Source organism: Phaseolus vulgaris, chromosome 9, assembly GCF_000499845.2.
Source record: "Phaseolus vulgaris cultivar G19833 chromosome 9, P. vulgaris v2.0, whole genome shotgun sequence".
Classification (NCBI taxonomy): domain Eukaryota; kingdom Viridiplantae; phylum Streptophyta; class Magnoliopsida; order Fabales; family Fabaceae; genus Phaseolus; species Phaseolus vulgaris.
The window spans coordinates 37,962,765-37,987,977 of NC_023751.2; the positions used below are offsets into that span (position 1 = coordinate 37,962,765).

The following is a 25,213-nucleotide window of genomic DNA, read 5'->3' on the forward strand; positions in this document are numbered from 1 at the left end:
GTGGATGAGATTTGAGTTTCGGGGAAAAGGCCCCAAAAAACAATAATAAAGAAATTGAAAAAGAGCAATAAAAAGAAATTAGGAAAAGTGCAAGGATGTGTGTTACCACCACCAGCCACTAAATTCATGCCACTTGTCGCCATCCCTGCAGTTTCAGTCTTCCGCACTTTAGCAGCCTCAAATTAAAACGACTACTCGTTTTTACAAGAAAAAAAATAAAAATCCTGAGAAAATTCTAGTGGCTGAGATTGCTTCTCACTGTTTCACAGTTCGTGTGGATGCTTCTGCTTCGTTGTAGTTGAAGTTCCTTCCTAATTCTTCTTCTTCTTCTTCTTTTGCTACCGTTTCCGCTTCTTCTTTTCTCTTCCAATTCAATTCTTCCTCCGATCCCTAAGACTCGGATTCGCCATTGCCGCAAATGACTCCTCCGCCGAGTGTCCGATGAATTCCACTTCTTCTTCACATGCATGATCGCTCCTGCAACACCCGTGGCTTTTTTTCAAGGTACTTGTCTACCTTCTCTGTGTATTCTTTTCGAAAAAGATTCAGTTTCCCCTCTTTTTGGTTACCGAGAAAATTTAATCGCCGGAAACTGTAATAACGATTAATTCTGCATCTCTACGTGCTTCACTGAGTGAATTACTTTCCGAATTTGCGTATGAGTTAATCTTCTTCTTGCTATGCTCTGTGATTAATTGTTCTCGGCAACCAAATAGGAGTAGTGTATTTATTTATTTATTTATTTATTTATGTATTTATTTATTTACAGTGATAGATTGTAATTTTGAAGTGAAATTATGAGTTAGAACGTGGAAGTTGGAAGTGTTCTTGTTATATACTAATTGTAGTTGTTTCCGCGTTTGAAAGGTTTTGGCGCTGTGGAGTTCTTTTTGGTGAGGATTCTGATTAAAGAGTTTTCTTTTATTCTTTCGGAGAAGCGTCACTCTCTGTTGCGGTGGATTCTTAAAATTTATCGAACCCTTTTTTTCCCCCTTTTTCATGTCATTTCTAATCTCTATTATATATCGTGCGTGTGGCTTGTGAATTGGAATGGTTATTTATAGATATTATAGCTGATATAAAAAAGAGACGGATCTCTACCTATTGTTCTTGCTTTGTGTTTCTTTTGCAGAAGCATCACTTTGTGACCAGCTTCTGCTTACTTTCACCACTACGGCTTTACCATTTGCTGTGTTCCATGTCACAAAAAACGAAAGGAGATATTCCTTTTACCCACTCCTTGTCAGGGAAGATCTGAAGCAGCGCCACACGTCCTCTAATGGACGCCTACTCCTCTGGAGAAGAAGTGGTTATTAAGGTAAGTTGAGTTATTCTCCTGTATTAATGGAAACTATCATTCCTCAAAATTATTGGTGGGTTTACACTAACAAATACTTTGCTCCAGTAACATCATAAATGAAAAAAGTGTAGAAACTAAAATATCAAATAATTGTTATTATGATCTGAGTGGCTATTTGGCAATTGCAGACACGAAAACCATATACTATCACAAAGCAAAGAGAACGATGGACGGAGGAGGAACATAATAGATTTCTAGAAGCCTTAAAGCTATACGGGAGAGCATGGCAGCGAATAGAAGGCAATATTTTGTTCACCATCAATCCTTATACGTGTTTGTGTGTATATATATATTAACATAAATGGCTTTTTGATGTTTGAATTTTGTTGTGCAGAGCACATAGGAACGAAGACTGCTGTGCAAATCAGAAGTCACGCTCAGAAATTCTTTTCAAAGGTAAATCCGTACCCTCTCTCCTTGGATTTTACATTGAAAGTTGTGGTCCTATAATTAGAATTTATGCTTCATTTTTATTTGCTGCTGATTCCTTAATCAATTTGGTATTTTTTTTTATTCATGAAATTCCCATTCAATGGCACAAAGTAGTTCTGCATCTTAACTGGTTGATTTTAAACTCTCGAAATAGTAAATAACAAATGCAAAACACTTGTGTGTGGAAAATCCACCTGATACCTTGCATGGAAGACTCCTTAATTGATGTCAATCATATTTCTCTCGCTAAAATTTTTATTGTATATATTTTCCTTAAGCAAGAACTCTTTGTTTTTTATATCCACAACTTAATTTTAAAGTTAATTACTTCTCTTTCTCTTGATTCTTTAATAAAAACTATACCCTCTACATAAACATGCAATTAGAGTTAATTTTTAGTTTGTCTTTAGGAACCACATTAAAAACTAGATCAAACAAGTAAAAGCAAGGGAATCAAAATCTAGATCTTACTTATGATCGAAAAGATAAACATGTGTAGGGATATCGTGTGCGGAAGCGTAATAATTTCAACCAAAGATTATGAGAAATTAAAGTAACAAGGAAAATGAGAATGATACCAGAAATATTTAGGTGGAAAACCCCTTTAAATAGAGGTAAAAAACCACCGGCGAGAGAGTCAAAACTTCCACTATAATGATATTGGGAGTACAATGAATTCCTCTCAGACTAATAGATAAATAGCCTCAAAACAAACTCTCTCTATATGGGTTAAACACTTACACCCAAGAGAAAAAATAGAGAGTATAAGAAGAGAGAGAGGAAACAAATGTGTGTTGTTGTTTGTTGTGTGTTACATTGCTGGAAGGAAGCCACTATATATAGTGGTTCTAGGAGACAACAATAATAAAGACAATTAATGGTAATTAACCTCCATTTGATGACAATTAATTGTAGTAAGAAACCTCCATTTGATTACAATTTATTGTGGCAAGTAACCTCCTAATTATGCTAAGAAAACGGAAAGGTGAGTCATAACCCACAAATCTCCACCTTGACTTGCCTTTGACTGAAACACTCTCTCGCCATGAAGCCTTGATTAAGTATGGATAATACCAGCTAAGTTCAGGCAATGATCGAACTTAGCCGATGGAAGTGGCTTGGTCAACACGTCTGCAGGATTTTCAGCCGTATGAATTTTTTCAACAATTATATCTCCTGTATCAACCATGTCTCGGATAAAATGGTGCTTAATTTTAATGTGCTTGGTCCTTGAGTGATACTTGTTGTTCCTGGTTAAGTGGACAACACTCTGACTATCACAAAATATAACAAGAACATCTTGTTGAAGACCAAGTTCACTTACCAAGCCTCGAAGCCATATAGCCTCTTTCATACCTTCTGTAGCAGCGATATATTCTGCTTTAGTGGTGGACAAAGCCGCAATGTCTTGAAGTGAAGAATACCAACTGATAGCAGACCCACATAGGGTAAAAATGTAGGCTGAAAGTGACCTTCTCCGATCTAAATCACCATCATAGTCAGCATCAACATAGCCAACTGCTCCTCCGAGATCGGCTTTATGTTGATCAAATACCAAACCAAGATCTGGAGAACCTTTCAGATAACGAAGTATCCATTTAACGGCTTCCCAGTGTGCCTTGCCTGGATTATGCTTGAACCTGCTAACAATGCTAACAACATAAGCTAAATCAGTCTAGTACATACCATAGCATACATGAGACTTCCAATTGCATTTCAATACGGGACATGTGACATGCGCCTTTTGTCCTCATCTGATTTTGGACACTGATCTGATGACAACTTGAAGTGGGCGACAATTGGGGTATTAACAGCTTTGCAATCTCGCATTCCAAATTTGTCAAGCATCTTAAGAACATACTTTTTTTGTGATAGAAAAAGTTTTCCAGCTTGACGATCTCTGTTGATCTCCATTCCTAAAATTTTCTTGGCAGGACCTAAGTCCTTCATATCAAATTCACTACTAAGCTGGGCCTTTAACTTGTTAACTAAAGATTTATCTCTTGCGGCAATCAACATGTCATCAACATATAACAACAAGTATATAAATGACCCATCAGATGTCTTTTGAAAATAGACACAATTATCATAGCTACTTCTGGAGTAGCCATGTCCAGCCATGAAAGAATCAAACCTCTTATACCATTATCTTGGTGATTGCTTCAAGCCATAGAGAGATTTCTTCAAACGACATACATGGTCCTCCTTTCCAGGAACAACAAACCCCTCAGGTTGCTGGATGTAAATCTCTTCCTCAAGATTACCATGAAGAAAAGCAGTTTTCACATCTAACTGTTCTAGCTCCAAATCATATAAGGCAACTAAAGCAAGTAATATACGTATTAAAGTATGACGAACAACAGGAGAAAATACTTCATTAAAGTCAATACCTTTCTCTTGATCAAAACCTCTTACAACAAATCTTGCTTTATTCCTTGTACTCTCAACACCAAGGATCCCTTCTTTTCTCTTAAAGATCCACTTGCAACTAATGACTCGTCTTCCTTCTGGTAACTTCACCAATTCCACTTTGTTTTTTAGAAACTCTTAACTTCTTCTTGCATAGCAGCAATCCACTTTGTTGAGTCATCACTAGAGATAGTTAAAGCATAAACAATGTTGGTGGATTCTACAATTAATCTTTGAGTTGGTTTTCTAGGTCTTTGTTGTGAAAGTTCTTGAGCCATAGACCACGGTTGTGGTAACCCTCGTCGTTGAGGTGGACATTGCTCATGTGGAGTCACATGTTCATTTGTACCATCAATAGCAGTGGCTTGATCATCTTGAGTACTAGAGCAATTGGGAACATTTTCCTCATGAGCGGGTGTTTTAATCTCAAACTCCACCTTCTCTCGAGCATCTTCCTGGTCACCTGTATCAATTGAGGAAATGACAGTATCTTTTACAAAAGAGAGCATAACATTTTCATTAAAGGTCACATTCCGACTGTGAATTATTTTGTGAGATTCTGGGTCATACAAACGATAGCCTTTAATCCCTGAGCCATAACCCAAGAAAATGCACTTCTTAGCACGAGGTTCTAATTTTCCCTCGTTTACATGAGAATAAGCAGGGCAACCAAATATTTTAAGATTAGAATAATCGACAGGGTTACCTAACCAAACTTCTTCTGGAATGTTGCAATCAATTGATCTGTTAAGAAAGCGATTTATCAGATAACATGTCGTTAAAGCTGCTTCATCCCAAAAAGATTTGCTCAAACCAGAATGGGAGAGCATGCAACGAACTCTCTCCAGGATAGTTCTATTCATTCTTTCTGCAACCCCGTTCTGTTGTGGAGTCTTTGGGATGGTGAGGTGTCTGGAAATGCCTTCCTTGCAGAAATCATTGAATTCATTCGAACAGAACTCAAGGCCATTGTCTGTCCTTAGCTTCTTTATCTTCTTGCCAGTCTGATTCTCAATCAATAATTTCCACTCTTTAAAAATGGAAAATGCTTCATTCTTATGTTTGAGAAAATACACCCACAGTTTTCGTGAGAAATCATCAATAATTGTTATCATATAACGACATTTACCTCTGGAGGAAACTTTTGGCGGACCCCAAAGATCCGAATGAATATAATCCAAAGTACCTTTGGTTCTGTGTATGGCTTTAGAAAAACTAACCTTTTTCTGCTTACCAAAAATGCAATGTTCACAGAAATCAACCTTTCCAGTACAGTGGTTACCAAGGTGACCCTTCTTCTTGAGGATTAGAATTCCCTTCTCACTCATGTGGCCTAATCTCATATGCCACAACTTGGTGTTATCTTTGTTGGTTGAGGCAACAGCTGCAGAACCTATAACTGTTGAGCCCTGCAGCACATACAAACTATCACATGGAATTGCCTTTAGTAACACAAGAGCTCCTTTAGACACTTTTAAAACTCCACCTTCAGCTGAGTATCTACACCCATGAAATTCAAGGGTGCCTAAGGAAATGAGATTTTGTTTCAACTCAGGGACATATCTGACACCTGTTAAAGTTCTAACAATTCCATCATGTGTCTTGATTTTGATTATTCCTTCACCAACAACTTTGCATTGAGCATCGTTTCCCATCAAAACAAGACCATTATAAACTGGTTCATATGTGGTAAACCAATCTCTATTGTGAGACATGTGAAAAGTACAACCAGAATCAATAATCCATTCATTTTTAGACCTTTGTTTAGTGATGGAAGCTACAAAACAATCCCCATCAGATTCAGTTTCAACAATACTAGCTTCTGCAAATTTTTTTGGTTGTTTACCATTTCCCTTATCTTCTCTATCTTGCTTATTTTTCAATTTACAACATTCAGAAATCTCGTGTCCCTTTTTCTTACAATAATGACAATATTTGGAGTTCTTGCCTCTAGATTTTGACCTAGATTTATGTTTAGTGTTCCTACCTTTCTCTTGGTTTCTCCCTCTAACTACTAATCCTTCACTAGAACTTTCAGAATGAATTTGAGTATCAAATTTTTCTTTGGCTAGTAAATTAGTCTTGACATCATCAAAACTTAAGGTAAGATAATTACCGTATAACATAATTTCTTTGAATTGTCGATGCGAGGGTGGAAGAGAAACAATAAGTAGAACAGCTTTATCCTCATCATCAATTTTAACATCCAAATTTTTCAAATTAATTTTGATAGAATTAAATTCATCAAGGTGAGATTGGATGGAGTACCTTCGGACATTCGGAGTGTAAAGAGTCGCTCCTTTAACCGAAGTTTGTTTGCTAGACTTTTGGCCATGTATAGAGACTCCAATTTACTCCATATGCCTGCTGTAGTTTTCTCGTTGATGACCTCACAGGACAAGCATAACTGGATTGCAGACAATGCCTTTTCATCCATCTCATCCTACTGCTCCTCCGTCATAGTGGTTGGCCTCGTCATTTTACCTGCCAGAACTTTCTTTAAACCATTCTGGGTGAGAATAGCTAGCATCTGGACTCGCCAGATAGCAAAGCTGATTTTACCATCAAATTTCTCAATATCAAATTTCAACATTGTTGAACAACAAATCCTGGTTGAATTATCGAAAAAGCTCTGATGCCAATTTGTAGGGATATCGTGTGCGGAAGCGTGATAATTTCAACCAAAAATTATGAGAAATAAAAGTGACAAGGAAATGAGAATGATACCAGAAATTTTTAGGTGGAAAACCTCTTTAAATAGAGGTAAAAAACCACTGGCGAGAGAGCCAAAACTTCCACTATAATGGTACTGAGAGTACAAAGAATTTCTCTTAGGCTAATAGCCCTAAAACAAATTCTCTCTATATGGGTTAAGCACTTACACCCAAGAGAAGAAATAGAGAGTATAGGAAAAGAAAGAGGAAGCAAGTGTATGTTGTTGTGTGTTACATTGCTTGAAGGAAGTCACTATATATAGTGGTTCTAGGAGACAACAATAATAAAGACAATTAATGGTAATTAACCTCCCTTTGATGACAATTAATTGTAGTAAGAAACCTCCATTTGATTACAATTTATTGTGGCAAGTAACCTCCCAATTATGCTAAGAAAACGGAAAGGTGAGTCATAACCCACAACATGAATTGTAAATCAAAAGATTGTAACACAGATTGTAAGATCTTACAAAATTTATGAAATTCATTATTGAACCTCACAATATATAAAAGAGTACATAATTAGGTATAAACAACACATCCTATGATAAGAGTAACCATTTACTAGTTACAAAACATTGAGAAAATAATAATCTATCTAAACCAAATAATCTTGTAAGTTAAATTCATATTCAGCTTCATGGTTTCCATCTCCTTCATCATTCAAATCAGTCATGACGATGTAAAGATTTATCCTCCTCTACTTCGATAGGAACCAAGTTTTCATCCAAATCAAGTGTTTCATTATGCTCATGCTCATCTTCCATAATCAACTCGTCATCAGATGAACAATCATCAATATTAATTTGAGTTGGTTTTCTTGTTTGCTTCCTCTTAGCTAATTTTGAATTAGCCATAACAAAAACAACATCATTCATTGTGCTTTGCTTTAGCCTATTTCTTCTCTTTGTGTGGACCTAAACAAATGCAAAGACAAATATTATAATTAATTAGTGGATTAGTACACTACTAATTTTATTCTAGAGATATATTTTAAGTTAACTTACCATCTTAAAGGAACTCCAGTTACGCTCATATCCGGAAGAGTTACATGTCAAGCTCAATACATGAATGACAAAATTTTGGAATTTTGGATACTCATCACTATAAGACTCCCACCAATCTGATGGAATCTTTAAATTGATTGACCTGGTAGCCACGGGACAACCAAAACTTTTTGCTCGTTTTTTGAAATCATCAATTTGAACATCAAAGAGAATTTGTTCATCTTCATCCTCCACCATCCTAGTTATGCATTCCATTAGACCTTGTTTCACCTCCAAATCTGCTTTAAATCCAGGACAATAATACATTTGAGGGTTAAGAAAATAGTTTGCAGCATGCAAAGACCTATGGAGTTGTTTATCCCACCTTTCATCAATGATGTTCCACAAAGGCAAATAGCTACATTGAGTTAGTTTTTTGTTTTGAATTTCAAAATCACTATCTCAACAAACAAATACATAAAATACCTTTTTTTGACACCATTGAAAGCTTTTTGTATCTTCTCTTTAGCTTGGTCCATTGCTTCATAAATGAAACTCATGGCTGGCTTTTGATTCAAATCAACCAATCGAAGCACTTCAATGAGAGGTAATGCACCCTTCAAACACATTATGATATTCTTCCCAAAATTCTGGTCTAAAACCACATCTTCAACTATTTTTCCATATTTGTTTTAGCAAACTTGCTAGACTTCCAATCATCACTTGTAAACATTCTAATTAAAGCTCCCTTATTCTCGTGGAGGCACCTTAATGTCTTCTCATGGATTGAGATTTTCTTCTCATAATCCTCCAACATTAAGTCCACACAATGTGCAACACAAGGTGTCCAAAATAACTTTTTTCTCTTTGTCATCAACATTTGACCAATAACTTTGTAATTTATTGCATTATTAGTGATAACTTTTATGACATTGTCTTTTCCCTCCTCTTCAACAATATTATCCATCATCTCAAAAACTTTCTTAGCTGTTTTAGATATAACAGATGCATCTATGGATTTTAGAAATACAGTTTCCTTTGGGTTGTTCACCAAGAAGTTTATTATTGCCCTTCTTTTCTTATCAGTCCAACCATCATTCATAATCGTATATCCCATTTTCTTCCATTCATCCCTATGTGATTGTAGAGCAAGTGATGTATTTGTAACTTCCTCCTTCAAATATTTGACTCTAATCTCATGATAGGATGGAGGTTTAAATCCAAGACCATATCTTGAAATCAAATCAAACATAACAGTGAATACTTCACCCTTTGCCACATTGAAAGGTATAACATTGTTATAAAAGAACTTAGCAATTGATTGACATGCCTCTTCTCTAAGACCTTTCTTAAACATGTTGTTGATGGTAGCTTGTCTATTCTTAAAATATTTTTGTCATTGGGGTTGTTGCTCGACTGAATGGACTCCTCCTCACTGCTTTTTCTTTTCTCACCAGCTTTTGCCATTTCCTCATCATCCAAACTAAGACGTGATTTCTTATTTAATTTTTGTTGCAAACCAACAACAATTTTCCACATCTACTTCTTAACTTCATCATGAGCATCCTTGCATGCTCCAACATCCAAGTGATGCTTCAATCGATAAAGTCCTCCTATTAATACCTTTTGACAGTATTTGCATGCTCCAACATCCAAGTGAAGTTTTCTAGTATCCCCAACAATTGAGATACAATGCTTCCAAGCAACATCACTCTTACTTCCTAGAGCATTTTTGGGAGTCATTATCACGGGTATAAAAGTTATTTTAATGATGAGAATTTGAGACTGTAGTTTCGGTTGCAGTGACAAAAAAAAATAGAGGAAAAAAAGAAAATTTCACTTGGTTGCAATGAGAAAAACAAAGGAAAAAATTCCATTTGGTTACAATGAGAAAAAACAGAGGAAGAAACAAAACTGCACTTTGGTTGAAGTGAGAAAAACAAAAGAAGAGACAAAACTGCACTTTGGTTTAAGTGAGAAAAACAAGAAAAGAGAAAACTGCACTTTGATATGGAAACAAATTGCACTACTAGAAAATCATTGAATAGAAATCAATTTTAGAAACTATAAATAATTAGTTGCTATAATGACTAAATTAGATACTATTTTAAAGACTAAAAAAATTATTGGTTTCTAAATTAGTTTCTATTATTGATAAATAGTTTCTAAATTGGTATCTAATTAATTACCAAAGTTTTAACTACCAATTATTTATATTCTAAACTTGATAGAAAAAAATTGGATAGCTAATTAGATACCAATTTAAAAACTATTTATTAATAATAAAAACTAATTTAGAAACCAATAATTTTTTAGTCTCTAAAATAGTATCTAATGTAATCATTATAGCAACTAATTATTTTTTATCTCTTAAATTAGTTTCTATTCAATGATTTTCTTATAGTGTTGATTTTAAAGAAGATAAACGTGTTAACAAGATAACGGGGACTAGTTTGGCCAAGTAATATCTCAAATTACTTGGTCAAACTAGTCCCCTTTTTTTTGTTCAATTGCACCATTATTTGTGCCATTTGTAGGATTTAGAATGCAACCATAAATAAAAGCAATGATAAGTACGACTGATAGAGGTATATTTGGAGAATTTGATACATATGTTAAAATATTATTTGTATTGAGATCTTTAACAATATCACTAATGCAAAAAAGGTTAAAGACAACGATTTTTTTTAGCAATTAGACAACGATTTTGAAATCATTGTCTATTAACACATAGTTTATTCTATTGAGGTATAGACAGTGGTTGTTCTAGAATCGTCATTTATAAGTCACATATAGACATAAAAAAGTATAAAAAAAAAACACCACCCTCAAGGCAATGGCAGCGTTGGTGGTGAAGGCCAGCAACGACATCGGTAAAGGGAAAATGGAGTGTAAGAACCTTAAACAATGAACTAATGGAAGAATGAGAAATGAACCAATGGAAGAATGGAGGAAAAATAAGATGAGAACGAAAGTGGAAGAATAAGCAATGAGGGTAAGAAGAACTTACAAAGGTAGTAGTGGCGGTGGAGGAGGGAAAGTGGAGCGCGGTAGTGGAACAATGAACAAAAACCTTAAACAATGAACTAATGGAAGAATGAGCAATGAACTAATAGAAAGAATGGAGGAGGAATCAACAATGATGGTAGGAGAACTTACAAAGGCAGCGAGTGAAGAGAACGTTCAAAAAAGTTGAAGAGAGAGCGCGAGGAAGAAGAAGAAGAAAGAAAATGCAGAGAACAAAAGTGTAAGTGGCGCAAAGCTTCGAATTAGGGTAATAACAAGGGTATAGACAGCGATTGTGAGAGGAACCTCTTTCTTTCTATCCGTTTTAATTTAAAAAATGTCACTGCATTTTGATAGACAGTGTTTCAAACTTGTATATTAACTGTCGTAAATAAGTGTTAATTTAGCTGAATGAGATTTTCTTTATTTGAACAATAATGGTAGAAAGAATGGATCAAAGGATAAACTTTAATGGTAAAACATGATTTTGGGATATAATGATGTTAACCCAGGGTAGTGATGGTGAATATTGAATCCCCAATTAGAGAAATGTTCATTGTTTATATGCTTTTAGCTCCAATTTAGGGTCATACCATGGGCAAATTTATACCAATTATACCCTTAAATAACCATATCACAAGCTTCTAGTGATCTCCTTCCTTACATATGAAAAGCCTAACATCACTATTAATCTATCCCTAGTGGAAAAATAATTCAAGAAAGTTCAAAATGAATGTGAAATTCTTCCATTAAATGATTATTATTTGATTTTTAGTTTTTATAAATGAAATTATGATAAGGCTGGAGTGTTTTTTTATGGTTGGGATTGTATGTAGTTGTGGATCGATATAAATCCTTAAAAACATATAATCCATAATCTTAACCCATTCCCAAAGCTTTGTGGAGTTATTTAGTGTGTACAAAATTTACAGAAAATAGGGAATCCATTTTTCCCACAAATATTAATTTTGACAAGGAGCATGATTAGAATTGGTACCAAAAAATAAAGAGAAAAACTAAAGTTAGTGTAAGAACTTTTGATTTTCCTGTGTGGGAGATTTGACATTAACTAGAGATAAGGCCAATAATTTACTATATATGAGTGAGGGTAATCCCCAGCTTACAAGTCAGTTTTATAATTAACTCAACTTAAATTCACTTCTTAATATGATATTAAAACTTATCCTAATGAGATTTGTTGGACCAATCGTGACACCACTATGAGATTGCTATCAGATCACCTACGAATATATAGTTCCACACACGACTAGAAAATTATAAATGACTCATTCTGTCTCTCCATCCTTTTCTGTTTTAATTTCATCTACTAATAAAATGTGATATCTTACTTAGCATGTAATTAATTATGTTACATATTATATTTAATTATGTTGCATTTATAAATAAAAATATTTACTGTGAATTTTACTTAATTTTTTGAAAACTTCTCTTTTTTTATTTCTTACAAAATCATAAACATTCTTATCATTTACCTTTCTTTCTTCTTCTTCCTTCTTTCCATCTTTCTACCATTCTAAACACATTATTTTTATATTCTTGAAATTTTATATCACTTAAAAGTCAATGTTGAGAATAATTTATAAATCTCTTTCTCCTATATCCATTCAAACACATTTTGAAGAAAAATCGTGAAAAATTCATTTAGTGGTATAATGGACATATTTCGAATACAATAATTCTAATAATTTCAACAAACTTAATATGAGAACATTGATGTTAAAAGAAAAGTCTTTTGGTCAATCTTATAGCTATGATTGAAGAATGTTTTCATATACCAACAATCATTACAAGAAAATCATTAAATAGAAACCAATTTTAGAGACAAAAAATAATTAGTTGCTATAGTGACTAAATTAAAAACTATTTTAGAGACTAAAAAATTGTTTGTTTCTAAATTAGTTTATATTATTGTTAAATGGTTTCTAAATTGGTATCTAATTAGAAACAAATGTTTTTGCTACCAAATTTAAAAACTAAATAATTGGTAGTTAAAACCTTGGTAACTAATTAGACACCAATTTAGAAACTAATTTAGAAGCCAAAAATTTATTTAGTCCCTAAAATGGTCTCTAATTTAGTCACTATAGTAACTAATTATTTTGGTTTCTTAAAATTGGTTTCTATTTAATGATTTTCTTGTAGTGCAAATAAGGGAGTTAAAATATTGTTTTTAAAAAGCCTTTCTCACTTAAACAACTTCCCTATCTTTTTATAAATCTAAAAACTGTTGCACTAGATATTATATTAGTTTGTTTCTTTCAAGTTTTGATAAATATATTAAATATAAGAATTCTATTGTAAGCTACTAGACCAAGTAGTCTTTCAATTGTTTTTCTGAACAATATCTCAAGTATTAATTTAATGACAAATCTCTTCATACTATTGTCATATTGTCAAAGATTCAAAGATTGGGGAAAAAAGTTTTATGTTTTACAGAAATAGAAAAAATAATATGTATAAGGTAAAGCTAAGTAAAGTTTTCTCAGGAAACTAATAGCTTTGGATTCTACAAAGAACAATACAAAGATTGTTTTTTGTTCTTGCTAGGGAGATGGTACCTAGAGAACTATTGAGAAGCTTCGTCTTTCTCCTTCTTATCGGGCGATCGGTCTATGCTTCAGTTTCCTCTTCCAAACTTCTTGCTACTTTTTCCAATCTCGATTGCTCGATCACTTGGTCTTCTAGGGAATACCGAATGGGGGAACCTGCAGAAGGCACTCCGACGCTCTAGTCAGCAAAGGGGGTTCGACACTCAGATGCCAGAGTATAGTAATTAATGACGTACCTACTTCTTAAATGTGTGTTATTTATATTATTTTAATGAACCTACCTTGTTAGGCCGAATTAGTGAGGTAGATCGTGCTTAAAGGTGTATTACCTAGTTCTTATTGACGGCTTAGCTTTACCGACCTTGATTGAGCGTAATTGGACTGAAACTGTCAGTCGGCCCACACGGGCGTGAGACTTTCAGTCGGCCCAACTGTGAGAGTCGAGACATGGTATTGACCTTTTGGTACAGACCAGTACAATTTTATATGTTTCTACCTTTCTCAGTTAGTCTTCAAGATCTCTTTGAGTTAATTAAGAATTAGATTTTTAATAAAAATCACATGCAAAGCATAACTATGAACCTTGACATCCGAGTTAGGTTGTCACTCAAAGGTTCAACAATAGTATACGTCTTTACAAGAAAAGATGTATAAAAGAAAAAAAATACAAAAAAACATGGGTCAAAACAACAATCCTCTTAAAGAAAAAAACTATACAAATCTAAAACCTAGAAATTGATACACATTACGAAATAAAATATAAACTGATGATAAAAGGTAAAATATCTAATAAAGTAAAGTTTAATTTATTTTCCATCTTAATGTTAGCAAGACTGTCAACATAGTGGTTGCCTTCACAATATATATGAGAGACCATAAAAGTCATATTTTTGTAACTTTTAAGACACTTTGGCCATCTATCTCTAAGAACTCAAGGAACAATTTGGGGACTAGAGAAAGTTTGACAAACCAAAGTAGAATCACACTCCAATCATAGATGTCTAAAGACACGAGTCAAAAAAATCTTAATTATTAGAAGAACAACAATGAGTTATGCATATAAGGATTTATTGATACCAATGTAAAACGTGAAACTTCCAATGTATTTGTCATGTCTCCTTTAAAAATGACACTAGAAACAACATGACCAAGACATCTCCTAGTAACACCATCAATGTTGACCTTCCTCCAACCAACATTAGGCATCCTCTAAATAACTTAACTATACCAAACTTCTTTCCAGATCGTGTTTGAATATCAAAGAACTTTCACATAAAAAATGTTAATAATATAATTATTTATACTTTTCTTAGAAGAATTGCCTGACACTTTTATATGTCACTGAATTGTATGCATAACCATAATAACATTCAAACATTGTTGAAACTTAACATGATTTTTCATCCTCCACAACATCCAAATAATATAAGTAATAACTATTGAATGAACTTATTTCACCAAAGGGTTACCTACAACATTAACAAACCACAAAATATCATTAGAAGAAAAAAAGAAAAAAAGCTACGAAGAGCTTGTTGAAGCCACAACCAAATTTTAATAGCCATGGTGGACTTAAAAAGTATATGTGGAATACTCTCGTACTATTAATTGCATAAAATACACATGAACACCTTTAAATTGAGCATCATTATTCGAAGCTATTTTATTATGTAACAACTTCCACAACACAAGAGTTTTTGCAAGTGGAATGTAATTCACCCACATCAAATTTCCTTAGACAACATAACCATGAGGTGTGTGAAAAATTGTCCTAACCACTTTTTGACTAAGGACACCATAATCATCCAAAGACCCATTAAGAGCCTCAGAGAGATAAGTGAGAATCAAATTATTTAGATTGCCCAAACCTAGAATGACTTGTAAAGAAAGGGGCATAATCCAAAAGTTACCATCCCAAGCATGAACAACTTTAGAAGTAAGTTGGTCATTCACATTACCATCCCAGAGTTACACTACAAGAAAATCATTGAATATAAATCAATTTTAGAGACAAAAAATAATTAGTTGCTATATGACTAAATTAGAGACCATTTTAGAGACTAAAATAGTCTCTAATTCAGTCACTATAACAACTAATTAATTTTTTTGTTTCTATTCAATTATTTTCTTGTAGTGTTACCAAGAGTTATCATCAAAAGTAAGTTGGCCTTGTACATTACTAGGTACTCCAGTCAACTCAGAAATGTTAAGATTGAAACACCAACTATCATTCCAAAAATCAATTTGCTTACTATTGCAGACGATCCAATGAGTATTATCAATAATAGTGCCATGCCACCACCAAATCGAAGAGGACTTATAAATAACAAGTTTATTATACTTGTTTTTTAAGAATTTGGTTTTCACCAAAATAGCCTAAGGCAAATGACTATAAGAAAAACCCCATATGAGACGAAGCAACTAGGCTTTACTTTCTTCCTCATTATTCATAACTTACATGCTACCTTCATATTTACTAGAACACAATTAGCTCCTATATAGATAAAATTTATAATACAACTATCAACATCTTTAATCGGGCTAGCAAGCCATTTATAAATTTGGAAGCTATAGTTAAAAGAACCAATGATGACAAAATTAACCAATTGAATTTTACTCATCATGTTAAGCAACTTTCCTTTCTAATAAGCAAGTTTGATACAAATATTATCAGCAAGAGATTGGAGATAGTGAGACCTAAGACACCAAGAAAGATAGACACTCGCAAGTAATTAAAATGAGTGGAACCTCTTCCAAATCCCAATAAAGCTTGAATTGTTCCACTGAAAGTAGCAGAATTATCAGTAGTGTAAAATGACTTTTATTAGTGTTCAATCATTGCTCATATGTCCTACTGTAAGAATGAAAGAATTGCTTGAGATTTCTTTTATTTCTCCTAGAAAACATAAAAATGCCATCTGCATATAAATCATGAGGTGGAAGGGAATAACCTTGCGGACTAGTCATAAGAAGTAGTTTTAGGAAGCAAAATTGTTCATTGAATCCTAAATCCACAATCTATTACATAATTTGAGAATTTCAATAAAATTGTAAAAAACATATATAAAAACTAATCAAGTGCATCCAATTTTTGGATAATTATAATTATAAACATTAAGTTTGAGATATTAAAAAATTCAGAATAATAACAATTAATTAAAAATTAACAAAGTTCAAATTAGTGGTTATTAATCTAGTCTTCAATCATCTACAATGTTCAAATATGTAGATCTTCATCATAAAATTCTTGCACAATCTTCATACCAACAAATTCCATACACCTATAATATTTTTTCATTTCTACCAAAATATTTTTCTTACCGTATCAAATATGTTTGTGATTTCTAGAATGACACCATCCTTAACATACAACTCAATGTCATTTATAGATCATTTATAAAGTCACAATGCTTTAACATTGGTCGATCATGAAACTGTGGATGATGAAGACGAAAATAAAGATAATAACAATATCATACCACAAATTTGTACACGAATTAAGCTATAATGAAGATCTAAAAGACAAGCAAAAAATCAACTTGTAGGACAAGCTCTTACATGTAAATATTTGTTTACTTTTTTTTAAGTGTTATTCTTTAAAACTAATCACCATTTTATTCAAAATTTGTTTTGTATACGGATCTTCAACTATATCTTTTATCATCAATTACATTCTTATTATTTTATATTTTCCAAATTACGTTAAATTCAAATTAATATTATTATTTTAATATATAGACCGCAGTATTAAAAAAAATATGTAAATTAATATATATACATATATATAAATTTATTTAAAATTAAAAACCATAAGTAAATTTTTAATTTTTCAAAATAACAATAAATACCATTTTTTAAATAAATAAGAATCAATAAGTTAATTAAAAATACTAAAACAATTTTTAACAAAAAAATATATATATTCTGGTGACAAGGTGAGTCACATGCACGATTTCATAACAGAAGTTTTCAAATCGTGACTGTTAAAAGAATTTATTATTCTATAAATTTTTAAAAGTTTGTCTATTTACTTAATATCCTAATGAAATTTCACTAATTTGGTAAAAAACACTGAAGGTAACTAGTAATTTCCAATGAGCTTGTTCAGAACCCTTGATTAGATCAGCAAAGTTATTTTTGGTTGGTTCATCCAAGGCAGTATTTTTAGAAGTCCCAGGGATCACAATCTTAACTTTCCTTTTCTGCAGAGCTTAGTGAAGATGTTGCAACCATTGAAACAATCCACTAGCCAGTTATTAAGTTTTTCAGAAATTCAAATTTAGCCTCATTAACCCTTCAAAATATTTAATTTAAAATTTATTCATAAAAAAATCTTTTTATTAGTACAAGACTTTCATATAATATGGATATAGAAACTTGATTGCAGAAATTTTGGATGTTTTCTTAGCTTTCTTTGAAAGTTGTAGATGGTTAAAAGGCCATGTGCATAGTTTCTTTATGCTTTATTGAATGCATTGAAATGTTAATACTGCAAATTTGATCTTCAGTTGGAGAAAGAGGCCTTTGTAAAGGGTGTTCCAATAGGACAAGCTCTTGATATAGACATACCCCCTCCAAGGCCAAAAAGAAAACCTAGCAATCCTTATCCCCGGAAGACCAATGTTGTTGTCCCAACCTTACAAAATGCAGCAAAGAATGGAAAGTCTCTCATTTCAATTGCATCTTTACATGGTAAACAAGCATTGGACTTGGAGAAAGAACCACTTCCAGAGGTTATATTGTTTTACTTTTTATACTTCAATTGCAATTCAAACTATCTGTTTTTCCCCATTTCAATAAAATTATTTTGCTTGCTCCTTCAGAAGCATGGTGTGGACCTAAAAGAAAACAAGGACGAAAGCAGCTGGAAAGCATTTACCATTCTCCAGGAGGCACCTTGTTCATCAGTATCACTGCCGCAGAGAAATTCATGTGCCTTAAGGGAGTTTATACCTTCAATAAAAGAGGTAATAACTCTAGATGAAACAAATGAATCTTTTATTACTGATGAGCTTCAAAATCACAAGTTGGAGTTACATGATGATGGAAACCACACACAAAAGACTAATGGCATCTGCAAAGTCTCTAAGTTGGAGAATTCTGGTGCTTTGAAATTGGTTCAAACTGAGAACACAGATGCTCCTCATTGTGCATTAACAATAGATGGGATGCAAGGAAATCAGAATTACCCAAGACATGTCCCTGTGCACGTTGTTGATGAGAACTTCGGAACCAGTAATCAAAATCCATCCCCAGATATGCTTGTTCAAGACTCTATATTCAATGTGCATCCTAAGATTCTCCCCAATTCTGTTGCATCAAATATAACTGAAAGTCAAAATAACACAGAACGGTCCTCTGTTCATCAATCATTTCCTCCTTGTCCTCCCTTCACACAGCATAACCAGGATGATTACCATTCATTTCTTCACATGTCTTCCACCTTTTCAAATCTTATTGTCTCTACCTTACTGCAAAACCCTGCTGCTCATGCTGCAGCAAGTTTTGCTGCTACATTTTGGCCCTATGCAAATGCAGAAGCTTCCTCTGATTCTCCAGTGTGCACTCAGGGTTTTCCATCTGCACGAATTGGCTCGCCTCCAACTGTGACGGCTATTACGGCTGCTACAGTAGCCGCCGCCACTGTATGGTGGGCTGCCCATGGACTGCTTCCTCTGTGTACTCCCTTTGCGTTTCCTCCTGCATCAGCGACTACAGCTCCATCCATGACTATTGGCGAATCACCACACAAAAACCAACAAGGAGAGGTTAAGCCACAAAACCCTCATTTGCTAGATCAGATACTGGATCCAGAACAATCAGAAGTTTTGCAAGCTCAACACCCAGTTGTTTCTTCATCAGAATCTCAGGATAAGGGAGATACCAATGTAAATACTGCATCAAAGGCTACTACTAATCCTGAGATGAACCAAGCAATTTCTGAGAATCCCGATTCCGACAAAATGAACGGCAGAAAACCCGTGGACCGTTCCTCGTGTGGTTCTAACACAACCTCTAGCAGTGAAGAGACTGAGATACAAGAGAAGGATGAGAAAGAAAAGGAAGAGCTGAACACACCTGATGCAAACCTTTTAGGTACAGAGCCTAATAATCGTCGTAGTAGAAGCATTACCAACCTTACTGAATCTTGGAAGGAGGTCTCTCAAGGGGTATGACTCTTTATCTAGTCTAGAAATAATTATTATTTTTTAAATTAGTTTCTTGATAAATAAATTTTAAACTGATATCTGATTAGAAGTTTTTTACTACCAAATTTAAAATCTAGAAAAGTGGTAGTTAAAATCTTGATAGTTAATTAGAGATAACAATGTATTTAGATGTATCTATTGCTTTTTCTTTTCTCATGCCATTGTTATTTTCAGGGAAGGCTTGCCTTTCAGGCGCTATTCTCCAGGGAGGTGTTGCCACAGAGCTTTTCACCTCCTCATGCTTTGATAAATGCAGATAATCAGGTACACAGCATCAAAAACAATGCAGACTGCAAAGATGAAGAAGCCCTTGAAACCAAAAAATGCAGTCCTGATTGTGATGGGCTGCAGAAAAGTGTGTTATTTGTGAAAGATAATGAGGAGGAGGAGGGATTGCTAAGCATAGGTCTTGGACAAGGAAAGCTGAAGAGTCGTCGAACAGGGTTTAAACCTTACAAAAGGTGTTCGGTAGAGGCAAAGGAAAACATGGTCTGCAACCAAGGAGAAGAGAAAGGTGCCAAGAGAATACGATTGAATGAGGAAGCTTCAACTTGATGGTTGAGATATATGCATGCAAGCACACAAAGAAAATCTCTACTTTTGCGTATAACATTTCTAAGTCCCTTTGATCCGGTTTGTATTCCTTATTTGCAGTTCACGAAACTGGTCGTGTAGATGTGTGTACCATATTAAATTACCACATACACTCTTTTTCTTTCTTGGAATGATGTTACTGCAGTTCAAAACTCCGCTAAAATTGACCTAGATAACAAACTTTAAGTATGTTTGTGCATGGATCGTTTAAGTATAATTTATAATCCATCGTTCAGTCACTTCACAGGATGCTGCTAATGCCTTTTCGAATCTTCTAATACATCATAGATATGGAGCATAGCAGGAAGTGTTCCTTGTTTGATTCGCAACTCCAAATTCCACATAATTTGGGATGTTTGAAGAAACCAGAAAATCACAGGCCTGAATCATTGCAAGAAGTCAAGGATTAGAACACAAAATATTCGAAACACTGCTAGAATAATGATACATTAACGAACTATTTCATATACAATCCGTAATTCATGATATAAAGAAATGATATTTTCGTTATTTTTTTAAAAAAACTACAATTTTAAACAAATAAATGAAATTGTAGACTGATACAAGTTGTCAACCTATCACTTCTCGTATTATTTTTGTGCTTAGATCACTTGCATGAGTTGAAGTGACTTCTAGACACGTAAAATGCTTCTGTAAAGTTATCAGAATGTAGTTCATATGCAGGACACCAAGAGTCTAAACAATGGATTTTTTTTTTAAATTCTCTTCGTTAAAAAAGAAAATGACCCTTTTTTCACTTCTTTGTTAACCTGTTTTTGGCCTCATAATGTAGTTCAGACTGAACTACATTCTGATAACTTTGCAGAAGCATTTTACGTCTCTAGAGGTCACTTCAACTCCTACAACTGTTTATTGAGGTATCCGTTTGTGAAACCAATCTGTGTTTCGAATATTGTGTTCTCATGGCTTCTTGCAATGCTTCAGGCCTGTCATTTTCTGGTTTCTTCAAATATCCCAAATTAATGGAATTTGGAGTTCCGAATCAAACAAGTTTCACTAAAAAAATAATTAAATAGAAACAAATTTTTAGATACCAAAATAATGAGTTGCAATAGTAACCAATTAGAGACAATTTTAGAAATAAAAAAAAAATTGATTTCTAAATTAGTTTCTATTAGTGTTAAATAGTTTTTAAATTATTATCTAATTAGCAACCAAGGTTTTAATTACCAATTATAATTTGGGAACAAAACATTGGTGGCTAATTTGATACCAATTTAAAAATCATTTAACAATAATTAAAACTAATTCAGAAACCAAAAATTTATTTAATCCCTAAATTTATCTATAATTTAGTCACTATAACAACTAATTATTTTTAGTTTATAAAATTGGTTTTTATTTCATGATTTTATTGTAGTTTTTGTTGTGGTTGCAATTGGTTTACACAGGTAAAAATTAAGTTTTAAACACACTTTATCACTCTAAACTACCAAAAAAGACTTATTTGCATGTACAATCACCTTTTGTTAGTATATATCTAGTAATGTTATATTGAGGATTCCAATTTTTCATACAATTACGTCACAACTCTCAATACTATTATTTTAATATTTTTTTATATCATTTAATTACAAAATTTATTTTTATTTTATATATATATATATATATATATATATATATATTTAAACTCATAACATCAAAAATTATAAACGATTTTTCAATATATCATTTTCCATATCCTTACCTCGTAACAGAGAAATACATCATTACGACAAAAACATCTCAAAAAGAATAGTGCTATTTGACAAGGGAGGAAATCTTCTTGGTTTATAAAATGAAAGAAAGAAAGAAAGAAATTTATAAAGAGAAAAAAATAATTAAATTGTAATCATTCTTTTAATGTGATTTTGGTATTTTAAATTGATGTTGTCATTATCATATTGATTATTGAATTGGTGAAGGGTTGAGTTCAAAATTCAAAAGGTTAAACTGGATTTAATAAAATATTTTTAATTTATTTATTAATATAATAATATAATATATTAACTATAATGAACCCTTAAACTCGTTGATTTTCCTGATTTAGGGTCGGTTCAACCCGTTTCGATCAGGTTCTAACTACAGCGGTTTTTTAGAAATTCTAAACCGGACAATTGTGCCGGTTCCCAATTAAACCGATTGAAGTAGCTTGTTTATTTCATTAGCATTACAATTCACTTCAATTTGTCACAATGTATTTGTTTAGAAAATAAAAATATATTACGTAAAATTACTAATATCATCATATTTACTATTATTATGAGGTAAAAAATTGAAGGTGGTAGGTGATTTTTTTTATAAAAGATAAATTTTGATGATAAATTTAAATTAGGGGTAATGATTTAAACATTTAATGTTATGATAACCAATATTATTCACTTTATCCACTAATTTCATTCATTATTAATTTTAAATATGATTTTTATTCATAATAAATTATAAAATAATAACTATAGCTAGCACTCTATTATATGTTTATAATTAAAACTTACAATAAACAAATTATAATTTAGTTTTTAAAAAAAATCTAGGCCTTTGTGCTTGTATTTATCTTTCTGCCTGGTATCTTTGTAGATGTTTTTGTATAAGGGTTCCCTTAATTATTTTATTCATTGCTGATAAAAAAAAAATTAGTTTTAAAATAAAAAATTTAAAATATGATAAAATTGTTTTAAATTATTTAATTTTAATTAAAAGATGGAGATGAAAGAATGAAGTTTCAGGAAATGAATATTAAGTTTAATTGTAATCACCAAGTTATCATCCTAAAGCAAATTGGAATCCATTGAGAGAAGAAATTGAAGCATGGTACCCCATGATGTTGGACTTCTTACTCTCCATACAAACTTTCCTATCTTTTTTTCTATTTTTTTATTAATCACCAATCAATTTAACTTATTATATGATCAAATTTTATAAATTTATCATACATCACAATTAAATATCAGTACGCAACATGACACTGTTACTGAAAATATATTATTAATTGCTCTTTGTTTACCCTGGTTAAAAAAGGAATGCAACATTTTCACTCAATTTACACGTCTAAAAGAAAGAACAAGAAACCCCTTGCTTCTCACCTAACACACCAACTCAACCTTAATCGCTGCTACTTCACAACGGTGGAAAAAACAAAAACAAAACACCATAATTATGTGTTGACAATTACTTGTCCCAACATAATTACATGTTCTGAAAAGAATGTAATCAACATAACCTATTAGAAACATAACCTATTAGAAGGAGACTTTTAACTCTAACACAGTTTCATAAAATTGATTTATAATGTGAGGTTTGTATACTATGAAATTTTCTAATATCTAGTCGATGTGAGATCTTTACACTACAAAAAAATCATGAAATAGAAACCAATTTTTAGAGATCAAAATAATTAGTTACAATAGAAACTAAAATAGAGACCATTTTAGAAACTAAAAAAAAAAATTAGTTTCTAAATTAGTTTCTATTATTTTCTATTATTGTTAAATAGTTTCTAAATTGGTATCTAATTAGCAACTAAGGTTTTAACTACCAATTATTTAGTTTCTAAATTTGGTAGCAAAAAACTTGGTTACTAATTAGATACCAATTTAGAAACTATTTAACAATAATAGAAACTAATTTAGAAACCAAATTTCTTTTTAGTATCTAAAACGTTCTCTAATTTAGTTACTATTGCAACTAATTATTTTAGTTTCTACAAATTGGTTTCTATTTCATGATTTTCTTGTAGTGTTAACACACTTCTTCATGTTGAGACTACTAATATACGTGGTCTAATAACGATCTAATAGCGAGTGGTCGATAAATCCAACAAACAATTGTTAGAATAAATTTAAAATGACTCTAATATCATATTATAAAATAACAGAGATAAAAAAAAAAAAAAAAAAACAGAAGGATTGTGTGTAGAAAAAAGATAGGGTAGTTTTGTGTTGTTGGAGTTATGTAGTACTAATGAGTTATATTAATTAGGTTAGGTTAGGTTAAGGTTTATGTGGGTCCCCAAGAACATTAATTACTTATATTTTTTCTTCTCTTTTTGTAAGGTACGCATCCATATTCCTTTCCATACATTCATTGTTCACAGATCTAATTCACTGACATTCCGTAATCCTTAAACTATCTTCCTCTATATTTTATTTTATTATACACACACGCACGTATAAGCAAATTCCTAGTTTGACAAAAACAGTACAATGTGCTTTCAATTTCAATTCATAGATATGTTTATATATACCCCTTCAACATATTACTACTTCATTAAATTTGTCCTTCAAAATGCGGAAACTAAAACCATCTTTATTGTTTTCTCAAGTTATAACATGGTTAGAATATTTTAATATCAACACTAAAAATGAAAATTATTATTAAGTTTAGAATCTATAATAAAGTATTAATGAAGTATAGAAATCAAATATATTATCTATGAGACTCGGACACATCTCTTAAATAGTGTGTCTGTGTCGGACACACGTATCAAAGACCGATACTCGCACCAGAATTGTAGAACGCGTATCATTGAAGTATCCAATTAAAAAATATTTATTAAATTTATGACAATTTTAACACAGTTTTAACACAATTTTAAAAAAAAAATATTAATTTTCTAAAAATTTAAATTTATTATATAAACTTTTATTAAAATTGTAAAAATAAGAAACATACCATTTTAAACCATTTGTCGATAAAAAAAACTGAAACATACATTTTAAAAATCATCTATATTTTCATTTCCATGTCCATATTATATCAGTATTCATCCGTATTATGAAACTTTAGCAAATAACATGGATTCACATATATAATTATTGTTTTGGTTTAGGAACAAAAATGGAAAAAAGTTAATGTAAAGAATGAAACCAAAAACAGTAGTGAAGATGAAATTCATGATTGATATGTACGTAAGATTTAAGTAGAATTGAATCCT

The 25,213-nt window shown here is 32.2% G+C and overlaps 1 protein-coding gene across 2 annotated transcripts; it reads left to right on the top strand.

Annotated features, from left to right (window-relative positions):
* The first annotated feature begins 80 nt into the window (after positions 1-80).
* LOC137822971 (protein LATE ELONGATED HYPOCOTYL-like) lies at positions 81-20,406 on the top strand. 2 transcript variants are annotated; one of them, XM_068628028.1, is made up of 8 exons: positions 81-504; positions 868-893; positions 1,133-1,318; positions 1,489-1,600; positions 1,695-1,756; positions 17,986-18,210; positions 18,301-19,647; positions 19,861-20,406. In XM_068628028.1, exons 3-8 carry the CDS (start codon positions 1,280-1,282, stop codon positions 20,239-20,241), a joined length of 2,166 nt encoding a protein of 721 aa, XP_068484129.1. In that variant the 5' UTR covers positions 81-504; positions 868-893; positions 1,133-1,279; the 3' UTR covers positions 20,242-20,406. The 2 variants fall into 2 exon arrangements, with proteins under 2 accessions (XP_068484129.1, XP_068484130.1); XM_068628029.1 differs by lacking the exon at positions 868-893 and having other exon boundaries at positions 194-504.
* The last annotated feature ends 4,807 nt before the right edge of the window (positions 20,407-25,213 follow it).